Source organism: Caretta caretta, chromosome 24 (genome assembly GCF_965140235.1).
Source record: "Caretta caretta isolate rCarCar2 chromosome 24, rCarCar1.hap1, whole genome shotgun sequence".
Lineage (NCBI taxonomy): Eukaryota > Metazoa > Chordata > Testudines > Cheloniidae > Caretta > Caretta caretta.
The window spans coordinates 5174467-5193106 of record NC_134229.1 but is presented as its reverse complement, the minus strand read 5'-3'; the positions used below and the strand labels follow the sequence as shown (position 1 = coordinate 5193106).

The window sequence follows — 18640 nt, the reverse complement described above, 5'->3', positions numbered from 1 at the left end:
GGAATTGTAGACAATCCCTGCCCTACAACGATACCGAACCTGAATTCAATAAGACGTAACTTAATGCGGTGACATTTGTCCAGGTTATTGCCATATCTGTCACAGGGCTTAATTCAGAACCCACTGAAGTTAGCGGGAATCTTTCCCCTGATTTCAGGGGGCTTCGGATCCAGCCCCTGATGAGCTGGGTCAATGTATAAGAGCTGCGTATTTATTTTTATTTTGTGGCGCTTTTCATCCATGCGCTTCAAAGCGGGTCAATATCACATCCCTATTTTTACCGGTGTGGAAACTGAGGCACAGGACAGGAGAGTGACTCACCCAAGGTCGCCAGCAGGCCAGTGGCAGAGCTGGGAATAGACCCAGGTGTCCTGACTCCCAGTCCGGCGCTATGCACTAAATCACACTGCCTGCGGTCAGCAGCACCTTGCTGATTTCCATGAGGCCTGTTGGGGAATGGGGAGCCTGCCAACAGCACGCAGAGCGAGCCAGGAGTTGGTGGGTGTGGTTTGATGGGGGATGACTTTCCCCATGGTGTGTAAATGGCAAAGCTGCGTGAATCCCAAGGCCCAAAGGAGTGGAATTTTCCCAGAAGATTTAGGAGCACAATTCCCATTGCAAGTCCAATGAGACTTGTGCTCCCAAGTCACTCGGCTTCAACTATGTCAATGGGGTGGATGCTCCTAAATCACCTAGGCACTCCTGCTAACCTCACCAGTGTCTGCTCGCCTGCCCCATGACAGGAGGTGGTTTCCCACTGCAAGAAGCTAACGAAGAAGAACAAAGAGCAGCTGTCGAACCTGATGGCCATCGACAAACAGAAGGGCCTCAAGTCGCTCAGCAAGGAGAAGCGCCAGAAGCTGGAGGCCTATCAGCACCTCTTCTACCTGCTGCAGGTGAGCTGGCTGCTGGTTTTGGGAGGCCATTTGTTGCTGGGGAGTGGGGGGAACAGTCTGCATCCCCACCAACCCACTCATCTGGTCACGTGTCTGCTGCCTTGGTTTCCTCAGCTCAGCTCCATGAAGGGACTGCATGTGGGCTCAGGGAGTCCGCACACAACCCCATCTTCAGGCAGGGGGTTACCAACAGGTCAATGTCCGATCAGATGGAAACCTTGCTCAGCCTGGATTCTGCTGCCTTGGCCTTTCCTAAAGCCACATCCAGCTAAGGCAGTGGCTAGTGCAAGTGTCTTCTCACTGATGCAGAAATGGGGTGTGGTTTGCTGGCGGGGATCACCTGAGCATCTCTCGCTGAATCAATTCCCTGCCATTGCAGGGACCTGGGCACTGCTGGCACCTGGGGCTCTTGATCCAAGAGTCTCTTCTGGCCTTATGCTCTGTGAGGACTCCTTCCTCTGACCTTGGGGCTCCCTTCTCGGTCTGGGCTAGCTCCCTCCTTAAAAGGAAGCGCCACGTCTGAGTTGCCATCACAGGATGCTTTGTCACCTGTCCCAGCCAGGCGCAGGGATGCATGCTTGCATCCCAGGGGGCTGTGACGCTGGGATCTGCTCATTAGTTTTCCTGCGATGGGTGTTAATTTGTTATCTAGTATTACAGTAGCACCGAGAGGTCATAACAGATCAGCGCCCCATTGTTCTAGGCCTGCATGTGAACACAGCAAGAGACCGTCCCTGTTCCAAAGAGCTTTGTCTAATCAAGCAAGACAAAGGATGGGAGGGCACAGAGAGGGAAGTGACTTGCCCAAGGTCACCCAGTAGGTCAATGGCAGAGCTGCAAAGAGCCAAGGTCTCCCAGTCCAGGGCTGTAGTCACCAGACCACGCTGACTGTTCCAGCCCTCAGACCCCAGGATAGCTCTCCTCTTTAACACCTCTCCTTTGTCCGCAGACCCACCCTGTGTACCTGGCTAAGCTGATTTTCCAGATGCCCCAGAACAAATCGACCAAGTTCATGGAATCGGTGGTCTTCACGCTTTACAACTACGCGTCCAATCCCCGAGAGGCCTACCTGCTCCTTCAGCTCTTCAAAACCGCCCTGCAGGAGGAGATCAGGTAAGTGCGATGGGCACATACCATCTTGGCCTCCCTTGGCCAACCAGGGCTGCCCTGATCCCAGGGCTTGAACGCCTGTCTGTCTCAAGGAGCTGTCCGTCTGTCTCTTCCCTGCATTCAGATGAAACCGTCTCATCTGGATGCCTCTTGTATTCCTAGAACCCTCTGAGACACGTGGATGCTTACGCTCCACAGCCGTCTGGGCAAGGACGTAGGGCTAGCTCCTGTCCAAACGCCTATTGACCAGGTTATGGTGCTTATCCCCCTTAGGGGATGGCTCGCCTGCAAACAGGCGTGGGATTGCAGCATGTGTAGACAGACCCGAGCTGGCTTTAATCTACATCGCTTGGGCATCGACAGCAGCGAAGGCCGGCTTGTGCAGCCACGGCTGAGATCTCGGGTGCGCGCTCAGGCAGGGAGCCCGTGCGGCCATGGCTTCGCTGCTCTTGGTGCCCAAGTTAGCTCAGGTGCGTCTACGCCGGCTGCAGTCCCACCTCTGGGTTTAGTGCAGCCAGGCCTTTAGAGTCTGAGCACTGACGTCTCTGGGGGGCATGGACGCCTTCTGGAGGAGATGCCATGCCACCAGCATCCCCTTGGACTAATCTATACATGCAGGAGGTAGGCAGTGGTACCAGGAGGCAGGCTGATTCCACAGCTCGGCAGATCCCTACGGCACAATAACGGCGCTGCTTGTCTTCAGTGGCTATTTATTTGTGCTGGCTGCACCTTCGAGCCCAGATCAGAGTTTTTTGTCCTTTCTCACCCCCCATCCAGGTCCAAAGTCGACCAGCTCCGCGACATCCTAACGGGGAACCCCACTGTGATCCGGCTGGTGGTGAGCTTTTACCGGAATGCCCGCGGGCAGAACGCCTTGCGCCAGATCCTGGGCGGCCCCGTACAGGAGGTTCTGCAGGACAAAACCCTCAGCATCCGCACCAACCCCGTGGACATCTACAAGGCCTGGATCAACCAGATGGAGTCTCAGAGCGGACAAAAGAGGTCAGGCCTGGCCCACGCCTAGCCTTGCCACAGAGGCCACGTTGGCTTGCCCCGTGCTGATGCTTAAGGATGTCTTTCTTCTGTCCACAGCAAGCTCCCATATGATGTTAGCCCCGACCAGGCCCTGAGCCACCCCGAGGTTCAGCGTCGCCTGGACATCTCTATCCGCAACCTCCTGGCAGTGACAGACAAGTTCCTCTCTGCCATCACCTCTTCCGTGGACAAAATTCCGTAGGTAGCCCTGGGCCTGTCTGTTACAGTCAGTGAGGCAGAGTGGCCTAATGGAAAGGGTACTGGGCTGGGAGCTAAAAGATCTGGGTTTTACTCTCAGCCCCTGACTTGCTGTATGACCTGGAGCAAGTCATGTCCCTGCTCTGTGTCTCAGTTTCCCCATGTGTAAAGCAGGGATGACAGTCCCAACCTTCCTCCATGGAGCGCTCAGACCTGTAGAGGAGAGGGGTCAGGCAGGACTCTTCATGCTAGTTTAATGAATGCCAAAGGTGCTTTCAAGGAAAAATGCATCTAGCGAGTCTTGTGGGAGGCGTCTCCTGCTGCAGGTGCCTACTCGCTGATCCAGAAGTAGGGTGTGGGTCTGTTCTGATTTGCTTGCGTTTCCTGGAGTGCAACTCTCCTTTCTGCAGTTCAGATACCGGTAATGGAGAGGGAGTGGGATCTAGCAGTTAAAATGTGGGACTGGGAGTTGAAAGACCTGGGCTTCCTCCTTGCCTGACCTTGGGCAAGTCGTGCCTCAGTTTCCCTCCCTCCCCTTCCAATTTGTAAAATGGGGATAATATTCTGGGTAATACTCTGCACCTCCATACGCAGGAGAGTGGTGCCATGGAGATTACCTAAGAGAGAGCAGAGGGCTTTGAGAGGTCTCGGAGAGGCTCGCAGGCTGGCCTATGGCACCACAGGCTGGCCTCACGTACAGGAAGACGCCCCCAAAGAGCTTACACTGTCATTTAGGCAAGGTCTGGCCCAGGGAAAGTCGAGCCTGGCTTGGGCTTTGTTGGCTGTGGAGACGTCACTTGTACCAAGTCGCTGTTTTTGTTGCAGTGCCGGGGAGCCACAGTCACAGCCCAGGACCCCACGGTGCTCGGTGCTGCACAAACTCAGAACAAAGACACCAATGCACTTATAATGAATAAGGAACAGATTTTTAATAGGGAGGGTAATTGGCCATTAGAACAACTGGGCTATGGGTGCAGTGGATTTCTCCCAGCATCTCAAGACTGCATCTCTTTCCCATAGATCTGCTGTCCTGGGCTGGATTCAGGAACCCTTGGGAGAGGTTGTGTAGGAGACCAGACTAGATGATTGTTAACGGGCTCTGGCCTTGGCGTATGTGACTCTAAGCCTGCTGGCTGACCTCTGCCCACGTAATGAGCCTCTTCTCTGATTTCTCTTAGCTACGGGATGCGCTACGTGGCCAAAGTCCTGAAGACATCCCTGGCTGAGAAATTCCCAGACGCCGGTGAGGAGGAGATCTGCAAGGTGCGTAGAGAACGCGGAGAGCTAGGCAAGGTGACGGCAGCTGCAGATGGCTGCCTCTGAACGTCGAGTCTGGAGAGGCGTTGGATAGCTTTTCTGCCCTCCCCACTGGCATCCTGTCAGAGAGGCAGTGTGGCCTAGTGGATCTGGATTCCAGTTATTCCAAGTCACATGCCTGCTCTGTGCTTCCATTTCCCCATCGGTTTAAGAGGGATAATCCTAGTGTAATGAGCTGGCTAGTGCATGGGCACTGCTGCCCACTGTGGGTTGCAATCAGAACTCCTGAACTGTGTTTCACGGGCCCCATACTGTAAAGCTGTACAGTAAACTACCAGTGTGTTATAGCCTAGAACAAAGATTTAGGCTGCGTCCAGACAAGGCTAGAGCCACGTAAGAGCTAGGCATCATCAGTAGTAATATTTCCCTTTCTCTGCTTGCTGCCCCCTAGATTGTCGGGAACCTGCTTTATTACCGGTTCATGAACCCGGCCGTGGTGGCACCGGACGGCTTCGATATCGTGGATATCTCTGCTGGCGTGGCCCTGCACCCTGAGCACCGGCGCAACCTGGGCTCCATTGCCAAGATCCTGCAGCACGCGGCGGCCAATAAGATGTTCGAGGGGGAAAACAGCCACCTGCGGGTGGTGAACCAGTACCTGGAAGAAACCCACTCTAAGTTCAGGTTGGTGCCATGCGATGGCGGTTGTAGCCATGGTCCCATTGCACTAGGCACTGTACGTACATGTAGTGAGACTGCTCCTATCTCCTAAAGAGCTTAATTGAAACAAACAAGGCTGACATGAGGTGTTGTTCATCCCTCTTTTGCAAATGGGGAAACTGAGGTCCAGAGAGACAAGGCGACTTGCCGAGTCTCCTGCAGGGAGTCCGTGGCAGCGCTGGGACCAGAATCCAGGTCTCTTAAATTCCAGGCTAAGGTCTCAACCACAAGGCCAGACTTCCTTTTGCTAATGCTGCTGCAAAGGGGGGGAGGGGTAACAGCAAAGCTTAATTGAGTTTTGAGGGCAGCTCACTTCTTAGCTAGGGACCTGGGTGGAAAAGAGGATCTACACTTAAAAACTGGCCAGGACTGTCCCTTTGTTATGTGTTTTTACAGCCGGTAGAACCATGGGGTCCTGCTCCATGGCACAGGCTCCCAGGCACTTTGACAATACAAATAAGTAATCATAATTAGGGGAGTGATTTTTTTTTTTCTTTTTTAAGCAACTGATCTAGCTACACCAGTAAAACCATAGTGTGGACTCAGTTATACCAGAATGACTGTACAGTAGAACCTCAGGGTTACGAACACCTCGGGAATGTTTGTAACTCAGAACAAAACGTGATGGGTGCTCTTTCAAAAGTTTACAACTAAACATTGACTTAATACAGCTTTGCAACTTTACTATGCAGAGGAAAAATGCTGCTTCCCCTTTATTTTTTTTAGTAGTTCAACACAGCACTGTACGGTGTTTGCTTTTTTGGAGTCTATGCTGTTGCCTGATTGTATCCTTTCAAGACCAAATAAAGTGTGTGGTTGACTGGCCAGTTTGTAACTCTGGTGGTCGTAACTCTGAGGTTCTGCTGTGCTTAGATCAGCATAACTTATGTTAGTTCCCCAAACCTGGGTGACTATCCAGTATACGCTCCTTTATACTGGTAACTGTATCCACACTAGCCTGGGGGGGTTCCATGCAACTCTTCCACCTCCCCCTCTCCCTCCCCAGCCCTCTGTCATTTCTAGCATTTGGCAACAGTTGAGAGTAATTAGCATGTGCCCCTTTGGTACATCAGGATTCAATAAGCAGATCAGAGTGAAAACGAATGTGCAATGATTAAACAGCATTCCTGGCACTCCTGTCGGCCCCAGTGAATAAATTAGTCCGTAATTAAAAACCTTTTAGGCACTTAGAAGAATGCATGTGTTTGCTTCTCCACCTTGTTCTCGGGGGACAGCTGATGGACTTGGCTAATGCGGTAGTTTGCAGAGCAGAATTAAAACAGCAGAGGGTCTATCTGTATGGGGAGCAGCACCGGGCTCCAGTCCCAGGCTGAGGCCCGATTATTGACCAGGGTCATCAGGGTTGATTTCCTATTTATATAACAGTGTCTCTTAGGGGTCTCAGTCCTGAAAAAGCACCCACATTGCCAGGTGTTGCACAGACACAGAACAAAACGACCGTCCCTGCCCCAAAGAGTGTCAAATCTCTGGGATTTGCTTGAAGGGGCCCGATCCTGTGAGGTGCTCAGACTCCAGTGGGGAGCTGAGGGAAGACGGCACTTTGCAAGAAGAGCACCTAGAAGTGGGAGCTGTGTGTTCTTAAAGGGGCAGCAGAGGGTGATGCAGGATATGGTAACGCAGCCATGCTGCAGCCTTTCACGCCTCGTTGCTTTGGTGAGTTCTAGCCTGTTTGGGTGCCCAAAAGCACATGCCCCTAGCTAATGCATCACAAAAACCCAAAGGACGGAGCAGGTAGGCAGTAAGCTGATACAGTACACCCTCGCTATAACGAACCCCTGGGGATCCAAACCATTCGTCCCTTATAGCCAGGGGTTTGTTCTAGGGAAAGAGTCCTGCGGGGAGGTGGGGCGGGGGACGGCGGTGGCTGACACCTCGAGCCCAGCAGCAGGAGCTCAAGGTGCAATCCGGGTTCGCTGTAGTGCAAGGCTTGTAACTGTGAAGGGCGTTATGCCGAGGGCGTACGGTCCTGCAGTCAGACCACACGAAGACAGTCCGGAGCTAGCTTGAGTAACAACAGCAAAGCTGCGGCCACTCTGCTGTGTACCCCGGATGGACTTGTACAGCTCACGCTATCTGGGCTTCACTGCTGTTTTCACTTGAGCTAGCTAAAGCCACGTGAGCTCGGGTGTGTCTACACCTGCTGCAGGCACCCTTCGATTGCAATGTACGCCCCCCGCCAAATGGACCGTAGAGCATGACGGGTGCAGAACCTGCAGCCTGGAACGCCGTACTCACCAGCCTGGGATCAAGCGAGCCCAGGAGCGTGTCTCGAAGTGCGACCTGGGCCACAGGAAGATACAAAAAACAGTGTAGCTTTGGGATTAGCTGTTGCATGCTCAGCAGCTGTTGCTTCCCGTCACTGGATCAATAAGGCATTGCAGTGAAATTTCCTACGGTATCACTCCTGCTTTACTCCCCTGAGGATACAGAAGAGCGAGGACTGGGCTGTGATGAATCTAAATGGCATTCTCTCTACTGAGGCTGCTGGACACAGGCAGGCCCAGTGGTTCTCTCTGGTTCTTTAGTTCCACAGCCTGTTCCCTACTCACCCCAAATCCTGGACTGGATTCAGCAGTCGCAGAAGGGACACTTTTATTCCCCCACCCCCCCATTTCCCCATAGGAAGTTCATCAGTGCTGCCTGTTCCGTCCCTGAGCCGGAAGAAAGGTTTAATGTGGATGAGTACTCGGAGATGGTAGCTGTGGCCAAGCCGGTCATCTACATCACGGCAGTGGAACTCATTAACACCCACAAGGTGAAGGGGTCCGGAAAGGATTTGTGCGTCTGCCTCACACCCTTTGCTGCAATCGGGAGGGGAAGGGGGGCTCAAGGGCTGAAACCTTGGATCCTCAGATCAACAGTAGAGCCCGGCAACCCAGCCAGGGCCTGCGACGAATGCTGGGGTGGGGGTCAGAAAACAAACCCATTTGCTCCCCGCCCAGGTCGGGTCAGCTCTGCTCCTGCCCGTGGGCTCAGTGAGACTGTGGCTGCGTGCCATGCCGCCTGCCTGCCGCGGCGGGACGGTGCTGAGGCATCTCAGCGAGCTCTTTTGTGAACTGCTCTCTTTCTGCAATATCCTTTTTGACATGGGGTGACCAGTGCACATGCTGTATTCCAGACAAGGCTGGACCGTATCATTGGTTTATATAATGGTGGGGCGCTGCTTGTCTGGAATATGGTTTTTAATCCCATTCCTTTTGTGCTCTCCACCTCGCTCGTGTTCTCCCTCTGGTGATGTAGCTGTTACTAGAGCATCAGGACTCCATTTCGCCCGATCACAAGGACCCTTTGCATGAGCTTCTGGAAGACCTTGATGAGCTGCCTACTGTCCAGTCTCTGATAGGTACGTGCAGACCCCTTGTAAGTTTCAAGAACACCCTCCCCTGCATGTCTTCTTTCAAGTGAACGCATATTGCCTGTTATCCCCTCTGATAGTAGCCTTGCTACATTCCATTCACCTGGGCCAAGTAATTTACTGTGCTGGGCGAGTAACCCTCCTTGGGTTTTTGTTAAAGCCTCAACCCCTGAAGTCATGCGACTGGTAGAACCTCAGCTCACCGTCTTTTTAGAAGACCAAGTTTCTAGTCCTCATGGTTGCAAGAAAAAGCTTGACCACGTGACCTGAGTGCATTTAGATCAGGAGGGAAAGGGGGGGGGGGAGGCAAAGAGAACCCTATTTATATGTTCGATCTCCTCCCTGATTTTCAAAGCCCATTTTGTGGGTTTTCGACTGCGTCGGGTGGGCAGTGCTGTCGTGTTCGTTTGTTTCTCATCCTTCTGATCGGGTTGGGAGGGTCCATTACTTATTTCTATGATGGTCAGGGTTATTCCTTTTCCTCCTTTGAGCTGGGAGGATTACTGATTAGCAAGGAATATGGTGGCACCAGGTACCACTCAGTGGGACAAAGCCTCAAGCTTGCAAGCAGAAGCACAGAGGGGCTTGGAGTGATTTACCCCACACACAGCAGTCCGCACCGGTGGCAGGGTGCCATGTGGAACCCAGATCTCCCCCCTCTGGCTCTGATCACCCCTCTCCCCTGATGAATGACTGAGTATCTACTCCCGACTTTCTTTGGCCTTGCAGGTGAGAGCCCTCCGAACCCAGGTGACGGCAGCCCCGAGCGAGCGCTGGCCCAGCTTGGCAAGCTGGAGGTCTCGCTCACCCTCGCCAACAAGTTTGATGCAGTGGAGGCCAGTAGCGAGGAGGCAGATACAAGGAGCTTGCTGCTGAGGTGAGTGCGTCCCTCTGAACGTGGCAATCCAGCATCCAGCGAGTCTGTGGCACGTCCTCCTTTGAAAGGGACCCTGTGGCCCAAGGATTCAGTGAAACTTTTCTGACACTCCAGAAGCCAAGCCAGTAAATGGCCATCTTGGCTGGTCTGGGCTCCTTGCTTTGCTCTGATATGTTTAAATGCCCTGACAGTGGCATCTGCAAGGAAATCTTCCACTGTTTGGCTCATCGACTTGCAGCTAACTAGCTCAACCCATCCTTCTCCTCCGCAGCCACCAAAACGGGTAACTTGTGCTGCTTTTCTTTTGTTTTAGCACCAAACAGATGCTAGTGGACGTGATCCAGGCCCAGCTGGGGGATTCCCTCTTGGAGATCTTACAGACAGCTGCATCAGAGGATCAGGTAGGGTGGAGAATAGCAGAGAGGGGTTGGCCAGCAGTGGGGGATATTGGAGGCTGGGTGAATCGCAGCCTGTCTTAAGCAGGAGGTGTTTGTTAAAGACAACTGCTACAAATAACAAACAGGCTTTCCACCCAGCTTGAGTCCCAGCTTTGCTTCCTTTGTTTACCAGGGGCTAACACCCTGCCTGGAGCTTGCTACAGCACACAGTGACCATCTACTGGCTGACATGTATACTGCAAGCACACATCATTGCAAAGGAGAGGTGCTTAACTGGAGCATATACCACAGGTGTGGCTGCCCCATAGCGCCTCCTGCTAGTTGTGTATGCTGGTGCTGCAGGCACTCCTGGCCTAAACTTACTCCTCCAAGGTGGGCCCCTTCGGCCTTCCCCACACAAGCTGGAGTTGATGCCCTGGCTTAGCCCTCCAGCCAAGTCACCAACTAAAACTTAACCCCTTCCAGGGTAACAAGTCCAAACAAAAGGTTCTTCAGCCCACCGTCTGGGCTGTGTTCCAGTCCCTTCTGGGCTCCCTATCTGCTTTGGGATAGAGCCGAGTCCCCTGCTTCTTTCACACCCTATTTCAGGGCCTTCCCCAGGAGCCCAGCTTGTTCTCTGCCCTCTCCTGAGGCCCAGCTGTTTATCAGGCTGTCACCTGAGCTCAGTTAGTCCTGCCTTAGGCTGGAAGGCAGCTAATTATGGCACAGGGGCTGCCAGTGGCCTCTTGGCCTTTGAAAGGGGCAGGCCAGCCTGTTACAAGCGCACCCTGGCGTAGGAGCATGGTTGATTCCTTTGGCCCACCTGTGCCCCACCCAGTCTGAGAAGCCAGAGTTCACTGCTCAGGGAGGAGACCTATTTCTGTCTGGCCTGAGGCTCGTGCGTGGTTGCAGGGGGCTGACTCCCTATGCTCTCCCCATGGCCTCCAAGTCTTGAAACCTGCTTCCGGGGATGCTGCCGCAGGTGCCACGCTGATGGAAGAAATGTTCCATCTCTCTCTCTCTAGGAAGCCTTCCATCACCACCAGATGCGCCGGCGGGCCCTGCGTGAGGCCCAGACCCCAGACAGGTTGAAACGCAACCGTTCCCTGGCTAGCAACAGCCAGCTCTCTATGGAAGAGAAGAAGCGGAAGGTCATCCGGAACCTGCGGCGCTTGGAGAGCCTAGGGGTGGTGGATTCGGCCAATCAGTACCAGGAGATCATCAACGAGATGGCCAAGGTAGCACCCCCTGCAGCCTACCCCGGCTTAGAAAACCTAGGAGAAGGCCAGGGGTTAGGAACAGGCTCAGCTGGGACAATAACAGGATAAGCCAAAGGTGCTGGATGCATAGAGCCCATTGATGTTTGAAGGGTTCAGTTCAGAGGGGGGCCAAATTAAGCACTTGGGTGGCCAGACAGACAGCAGAGGGCTCCAGCAGACAGCGTGGCTCAAGTCCTTACTTTGGCATAGACTCCCCTGCGTGACCTTGGATGAGCATAAAGACACTAATGATTGTGCAGTGCTTGGATGTGACCGTAATGGAGTTCACGTTAGATACTGATCTGCACAACAGAGCTACCGGGGGCAGCTACTGCTGGAGGGGGCAGATGCATTCGGGGGCCGAAGGGAATTGTTCACCGGGCCAGAGCCCGGCCACTCGAACATTCCTCTAAGTGCTTGAAAGAGAATTCGATGCTTTAAGCCCTGTGGTCCTTATCTTGTTTCCAGAATCCAACTGGCGTTTCAGCTTGCAGTCAGCTGTGGTTCTCACTTCAGTAAACTGGGTCCAGGCAAGGGGTTTTCCAGCTGTTTTTTTTTTTTCTTCATCCCTGCCCATGCTCCAGGATATTCGCAATCAGAGGCGTTACCGGCAGCACCGCAAGGGGGAGCTAGTGAAACTGCGGCAGACCCTCCACGGCCTCAACTCCAAGACCTCGTTTTATGAGGAGCAAATCGACTATTACAATCAGTACATCCGGACATGTCTGGACAACCTGGCTGCCAGCAGCAAGTACGTTGGGCTATGTATGGGCCGGAAAAGAGCTCAAAGCTGTAACCGCCAATGCTTACGATCCTGCGCAGAGGGTAACTGAATGTCATGCTTCAGGGCATGAGCTGATCAGCACCCAGGGGTCAGGAAGGAATTCTTCTCCACTCTGTATGTAGCATTACATCCCTCTTTAGTTAACCACATGAGCCTTCTTGCTAGTCGGCCTCCTCTGTTCATGCAGCAGTTACTTCCTCTCTTGGCTCAAGAGCCTTCTCCCCTGCATCCCTTTAATCTGGAAACCCCTCTGGCCCCACGAGAGATCAGACTCATAGGCCCAGATCTGTGACTCGAACGAGTCCGTGTAGAGCGACTCGCTGCATTTATCGCGTACCAGGCAGGCAGCTGCGTGGCTTCATTTCAGCCCCCCCCCGACCCCCCGCATTCCTTTTCTTTTAAGGCTCAATGGGAAGAGCAAGAAGCAGCAGTCGCTGCATTACACGGCGGCACGGCTCTTTGAGAAGGGCGTATTGCTTGAGATAGAAGACCTGCCTGTCGGCCAGTAAGTAGCCTCACCGCCACGGTGCTGCTCCGGTCTGAAAGCTGCCCCAGTCCAACAGCCACTCAGTTAGCTGCCTGTGTGATAAGACCAGGTCATCTCAGCCTGGCTCCCCTCACTTCCCCTTCACTGATTGTCTCAGCCTAGAGGCCGTACAGGTTGTGACACTCCTTTTGAACCCTAGAGGGGCCTCGGGCAGGGCAGTGTAAGAGGGAAGATTATTCGAGCTGGCCAAAAATTGAGCAATTGGGAGAATCTCAGGTGCTTTCTTCCTCCGAGTCTGGTGGTTGGAATATACTCCTTGTGAAGCAGAGAATCGCCTACTGTACAACAGGAAGCAGACAGAGTGAAGGCTACAGAGCTGAGCAGCGGCAGAGGGTGGGACTAGAACCCAGGCGTCCTGATTCCCAACCCCTCCCTCCCCCCCCCCGCTGTAACCATTAGGCAACACTGCTCTTCCAGAACAGGACTAGAACCCAGGCATCCTGACGCGGCTGATCTCGGCCTTTCCGTTGCCCTCGTTTGATGCTCTCCCCTTCCAGGTTCCGGAATGTGATTTTCGACATCGTTCCGTGCGGGGAAGCCGGCAAGTTCCAGGTGAAGGCCAGATTTATGGGGATCGACATGGAGAAGTTCCAGCTTCACTATCAGGTAGGGAAGCAGCCCTGGCTCCTTCGCGGGTGGGGATGCTTTGGTGCGGAGCCTACAGCAGCCCGGACGAAGGGAGGTGGAGTCAGTGCACCAATGAGGTGACACAGCTACATTTAACTCTTGGCATCCAAGAGGCATGCATGACATTAACCCTTAGGAGTCTATGTAATGGTTGGTTGGAGCAGGGGACTAGATAGAACCCAGGAGTCCTGGCTTAGGCCACGTGCTCTACCCACTAGACCGCACTCCCTTCCCGAGCCAGGAACAGAAGCTAGGGTTTGGCTCCTGATAGGGGAGAGCAGTCTGGTGCTTGGAGCAGGAGACCTGAAATCTCCCTAGGTTCTTTTCTTGACAGCGCAGCCAGCTTGCTCCATAATCTAAGGGAAGTACCTTCTCCACTGGGCCTCAGTATCCCCAGGAATGTAAACCCAGCAACCAGTTAGCTTTAACCTCCCTAGTGGGAGCACAGCCAGGGGTGTTCTGGATGGTGAGGCTGATAAGATATCTACCTAGAATCCTTAATTTATACTAGAGTAAACACCTCTGTGGAGGAAGAGTGTTTGGAGTAGGGAATTGGTTGATAAGATTCCTGGGTTCTATATTCCCAGCTCTGGAAGGGAGTGTGATCTAGTGGTTTGAGCGGGGTGGGGCAGGACTCCTGGATTCCATATTCCCAGCTTTGTCACTGACTTGCTGTGTATGTTGCTTCCCCCCTGCCTCAGTTTCCCCATCTGTAAAACGGGGGATAATCCCTACCACTGGCGGGGGTGTTGGGAGACTGAACGTTCGTCCGGTGCTCAGGGAATTTGGGATGCCTCTGGCAATAGAATCCCAGCATGATGCGCCAGCAGCAGCTCTCGCTCGGAAGGAGCTGAGGGCAGGCTCCAGAGCTGGAAGTCGAGGGAAAGATTCTCCCTTGACTACCAGGGGCGTTGGCTCGGGTGCTACCAAAGACCTGTCCCCAGTGGCGCTTTCTCCCTCCCAGGACCTGCTGCAGCTGCAGTACGAAGGTGTGGCCGTCATGAAGCTGTTCGACAAGGCCAAAGTCAACGTCAACCTGCTCATTTTTCTCCTCAACAAGAAGTTCTTCAGGAAGTAGCTGGGGGGGGAATGGGATGAGGGGGGAGGGGGAGGGAACCTGCCAAAGAGACTTCGGGGCCAGAATCCGGCTTCTGAATGGTACCTTGCCAAGGAGAGGGGAAAACTACAGCACTAGAGGCATTGCTGTTAATTCTCTCCTGCCCAGAACTGGTACACTCAAGCTGCATCTTGTTGCCTTGGGGGTTAAATCTAGATCCCAGCATACACGCGGGGGTGAGGGGGCTATTCAGGGGCTGGCGCATGCCCTGGCATAGGGTAGAGCACCCCTTACAGTTTCCCTTTTTGTTGCAATGGTCCCTAGGGGGCTTTGCAGTGGTCTAGGATGATTGGTGTGCATGTCTGCCCCATCTGCCTGCCCCCCTGCAGCTGGGGGGCTTATGCCTGATCTGCAGGCCCTTTGCGGCAATCGAGCCGGTGCCCCAGGTTCTGATTCCTTGGTGCCTTATCCATGCTGCTGCTTTGACTAGATAGGAAACACTATTACTCAGAGCTGCCGCCCACTTCCTATGAACAAGGCGATAGTTGGTTTTATTTTGCGTGTTTTTTTTTTTTTTTTTTTTAAACTAGGCTGAGACTTTTTAAGCATCCAGTTGCTGAGCTCTGGCTCATCCCTTCTCAGCCACAGGAGCGTGAGGTTGGAAATTTTTTCACACCCCACCCCCACCGTGGGTGACACCAGTGAGAGAGCTGGTGTGAGAATTCTTGGTCTGCACCGATGCGTGCAAATAACCCACATACCACGCCTGGGTCCTTTCCCATGCAGGGTCTCTGCTGAACAGCAGCAAATCAGGGTCAGGGCTAGCTGAATAGCTGGTATCGGATCACTCATCACAAGGCGTGGTACCTGTGTGTGTGGGGGGGGGAAGTTACCAGTCTCTGGCTTTTTAATGTATATTTAACCCTTTTTTTTAAACTAGTATTTTTAGATGTTTGAGTTCTGAGTTTAGTTCTCTCGGGTCACTCTGCTGGTGGCTGTTTAAGGACACTGAAGGTTTGTAGGCTGCAGACCTGGTCTTTTACATTTTTTTTTTTTTAAATACATTTATTGTAATTATTTTCCCCTACCCCAGCAAAAAAACCCTGGCTACCTCTGTTTTCTCAGTCAGAATTAGACTGCCCATAGAAGAAGAAAAATCCCATAAACACACCAGTGTTAGCCACCCTACAATAATAAACACAGTGTGTGGGCTGCCTGGGAGCCATTGGCAGCCCTACAATAATAAACCAGTGTGCAATATAGAGAAGCTGAAACCTAATTAAGGCAACTAACTTCATTTAAAAGCCTCCAAGGGGTTCCAATGGGGAAAAATGGATCAAAATAGCTCAGCTCACCCTGGGGCCCTGGCCAGACTGGCTCACCCATTGCAATCTGTCATAAAGTTTAGGGGAGGGGGGCATGGGCATGTCAAAATTAGGGAAGACCGTGATGGTGTGATTGGTTGGTTTTTTTGTTTTGTTTTTTGGTTTAAATCTTCATGTTCTCTGGGTGGTCTGGCAAATGGAAGGAATAGAGGGGTGGGGGAAATCATTCTCCATCTTTGAAGGATAGGAAGGAGGGTAAAAGCGAGTGGTTAACATCTGACAGGCGACTCTAGAATGAATAATCCCAAGGGGATGGGAAGTACAAACCAGGACCTCGGTCTTGTGAGATGCTCACGCACGTGTTTAAGTACGAGCGCTGTTATGGATTTGAACCGGGGGGAGGGGGGAACATCTACGCACCCCAGCCGTGGCCCAGCACTCCGTGGTGCTAGGCGCTGTCAAAACACAGAACACAGACAGCCCCTGCCCCCAAGAGTTTTCAATCAAACGTGCCACTAGCATGAGTCGGTGCTTGAAGCTGAGCATGTGTTTGTGGGAGCAGGGGCGAGGCTTGCTGATGCCGGTACTACAAAGCCCCTCTCTTTCTTACAGCCTTATTGACTCTGAATTTTTCTTCTAAATAACTTTTAGAACCCTATTAAGACACTAATGAAACTTGCCACCCTAGTACCAGTAACACCGCACTGCCTATTCCAAGGCATGTTCTGAGAACGCTTACAAGCGCCTGGTATAGTCAGGCAACAGAACAAGCCCGTGAATGCTTGAAATTACTTGTGTTTATAAGATGGCGTCACGGGTGGGCGGGACGCTTCACGGGGCTCGTCCTCACTGCAGAGGGAACTTGAGTTTTGTCCCTAGCTCAAATTCCGTCCACACACACGCACTCACCCCCTTTAACTCAGCTTGGCTGGCTCAGCAGCTGTCGCTTGAGTTAGCACGGCTTGTCGGCTACCACAGTGGCTTTGTGCAACTTAAGTGTGAGCAGCCACACTGGAGCGAGGCTAGCTCGAGAGGCGTAACCTGAGTCTGCAGTGACGACATCACTGTAGCTAAGGCAGTGTGATTCAGTGCCCTGGGAGCCAGGAGACTGGGGTTCTATCCACAGCTCTGCCATGGACCTGCTGAGTGAGCTTGGATGTTCCAGTTTCCCTCTGTGTAAAACAGGGATAATATAATAATACCTAGTTCATTATGTAGATAACCATTTATCCACCTGTATAAAGCAATTTGAGATCTGTGGATGAAAAGCCTTGTGTTAATGCCATGTGTTAAAACTGGCAGGTCTCTTCCCAACAGATCTTAGACTAGATAATAGATACATAACTTAGGATGCTGGCATTTTCCATACTGATGGCCAGATCCTCATCTGATGCAAATTGGCAACGGAGCTAGGCTGACTTGCACCAGTTGAGGCTCTGTCCCAGCATGTATAAGGGTGCAGCCTTCAAAAGGCAAGAGAAATTCCCTGAGTTTGGCATTCATAGTAATGAAGGACAATTGCTTTAGCAGCTGCAGAAAATTTAGCTAAAAGTCCAGCTTCAGTGATGAACTCCTTTTTCTCCTTTGCTGACACAATAAAACCTATCCGAGTAGCAGCTGTGTTAGTCTGTATCAGCAAAAAGAACGAGGAGGACTTGTGGCACCTTCGACACTAACAAATTTATTTGGGCATAAGCTTTCGGGGGCTAAGGCCCACTTCATCAGATGTATGCAGTGGAAAACACAGTAGGAACTTTCAAGCCCCACTGTATTTCCTACTGTATTTTCCACTGCATGCATCTGATGAAGTGGGCTTTAGCCCACGGAAGCTTATGCCCAAATAAATTTGTTAGTCTCGAAGGTGCCACAAGTCCTCCTCATTCTTTTTTTCCGTGACACCTAGTGGCCTAAGATAATATTGCCTTTTAAAATACATTTCGGCTTCGATCTTGTTGAATGAGTATGACTCCAGGACAGTGAGTTGGCATTAGTTTTATAAAGCAGTTTTATACCAATTAACCTCCCCCCCCCCCCATGGCATAATGATTTTGCAGAAGCTAAGTAGTGAGGGGTTATTAAATCGTCTATAGTTTTAAAAGGACTAGGAGTTAGGGTAGGTCAAAGTGCATAGGCACCAAGAATGTAGTGGTGGAGTTTCAAAAAAGACTAATATCATTCTGGGGTGTATTAACAGGAGTGTTGTATATAAGACATGGGAGGTAATTGTCCCACTCTGCTCAGCACTGGGTAGGCCTCTACTGGAGTCCTGTGTCCTGTCCTGGGCGCTGCACTCCAGGAAAGACATGGACAGATTGGAGAGAATCCAGAGGACAGCAACACAAATGATCAAAGGTTTAGAAAACCTGACCTATGAGGAAAGACTGAAAAACCTTGGCATGTTTAGACCTGAGAATAGAAGACTGAGGGGAGGGGATCAGTCTTCAGTTGACCACTCTGATCATATCTGATCTCCGTGTCTACTGAAGGTAGGACAAGAAGTAATGGGCTTAATCTGCAGTAAAGGAGATTTAGGTTAGCTAGTAGGAAAGAAGTCTCAGGTGTACTTCATCCATTATCATCTCGACTGGCTGTTTCATAACCCCCACAGTTGTCAGATTTATACGCCATGTGAAGAAAGAGCCAGCTCTAAATTTAGGAGATCTGAAAGTCCTTTGTGCCAGGAGCTGTACATACATATGGTCAGAGACAATCCCTGACCCATAGAGCTTTGGCCAGGTCTGCACTAAGGTATAGCTATGCCAGTACACTATACTGCCAAAGAGTTCCTATTGTGGACGCAGCCGATTCTAGCAAACCTGCACAATTAGCAATATCGCTTATTCCACCTCACTGCTGAGCGAAACAAGCTATCCCGCTAAAAGCATGGTTTTGCCAGCGTAACTGGATCGGCCGTGTTGATCAGAAATCGACATTGCTACCACAGCAGAAGGCTGTAGTGTAGACATGGCCTCAGTCTAAACAGGCAAGATAAACCATCCCTTTCTCCCAACTTTTGTCCACGTCCAGTATGCAGATGGGGAGCCGAGCTATATTTACACAGCCCCTAGCTAGTTTATGGAGCCCAGGGTCTGAAGCCCCCTCTGCTCCCTGGGCTTCACAGCCTGAGCCCACCCTGAGCTGCTGGCACAGCTGTTTTTAGAGCATAAGCTTTCGTGAGCTACAGCTCACTTCATT

General features: G+C 52.1%; 1 protein-coding gene across 3 annotated transcripts in view; it reads left to right on the top strand.

The window, feature by feature from the left end:
• IQGAP3 (IQ motif containing GTPase activating protein 3) overlaps positions 1-18640 on the top strand; it is a 56403-nt gene that overhangs the window by 23929 nt on the left and 13834 nt on the right. For 2 of the 3 annotated variants that reach the window (XM_075122800.1, XM_075122799.1), the window contains exons 24-37: positions 744-896; positions 1846-2009; positions 2784-3008; positions 3099-3239; positions 4418-4502; positions 4948-5180; positions 7860-7992; positions 8478-8580; positions 9322-9469; positions 9783-9870; positions 10872-11084; positions 11690-11856; positions 12293-12394; positions 12934-13042. In XM_075122800.1, the coding sequence (XP_074978901.1) occupies positions 744-896; positions 1846-2009; positions 2784-3008; positions 3099-3239; positions 4418-4502; positions 4948-5180; positions 7860-7992; positions 8478-8580; positions 9322-9469; positions 9783-9870; positions 10872-11084; positions 11690-11856; positions 12293-12394; positions 12934-13042 (2064 nt within the window). Of the gene's footprint in view, positions 1-743; positions 897-1845; positions 2010-2783; positions 3009-3098; positions 3240-4417; positions 4503-4947; positions 5181-7859; positions 7993-8477; positions 8581-9321; positions 9470-9782; positions 9871-10871; positions 11085-11689; positions 11857-12292; positions 12395-12933; positions 13043-14027; positions 17127-18640 lie in introns of those variants that run through there. The other variant, XM_048828670.2, reaches the window with a different exon arrangement.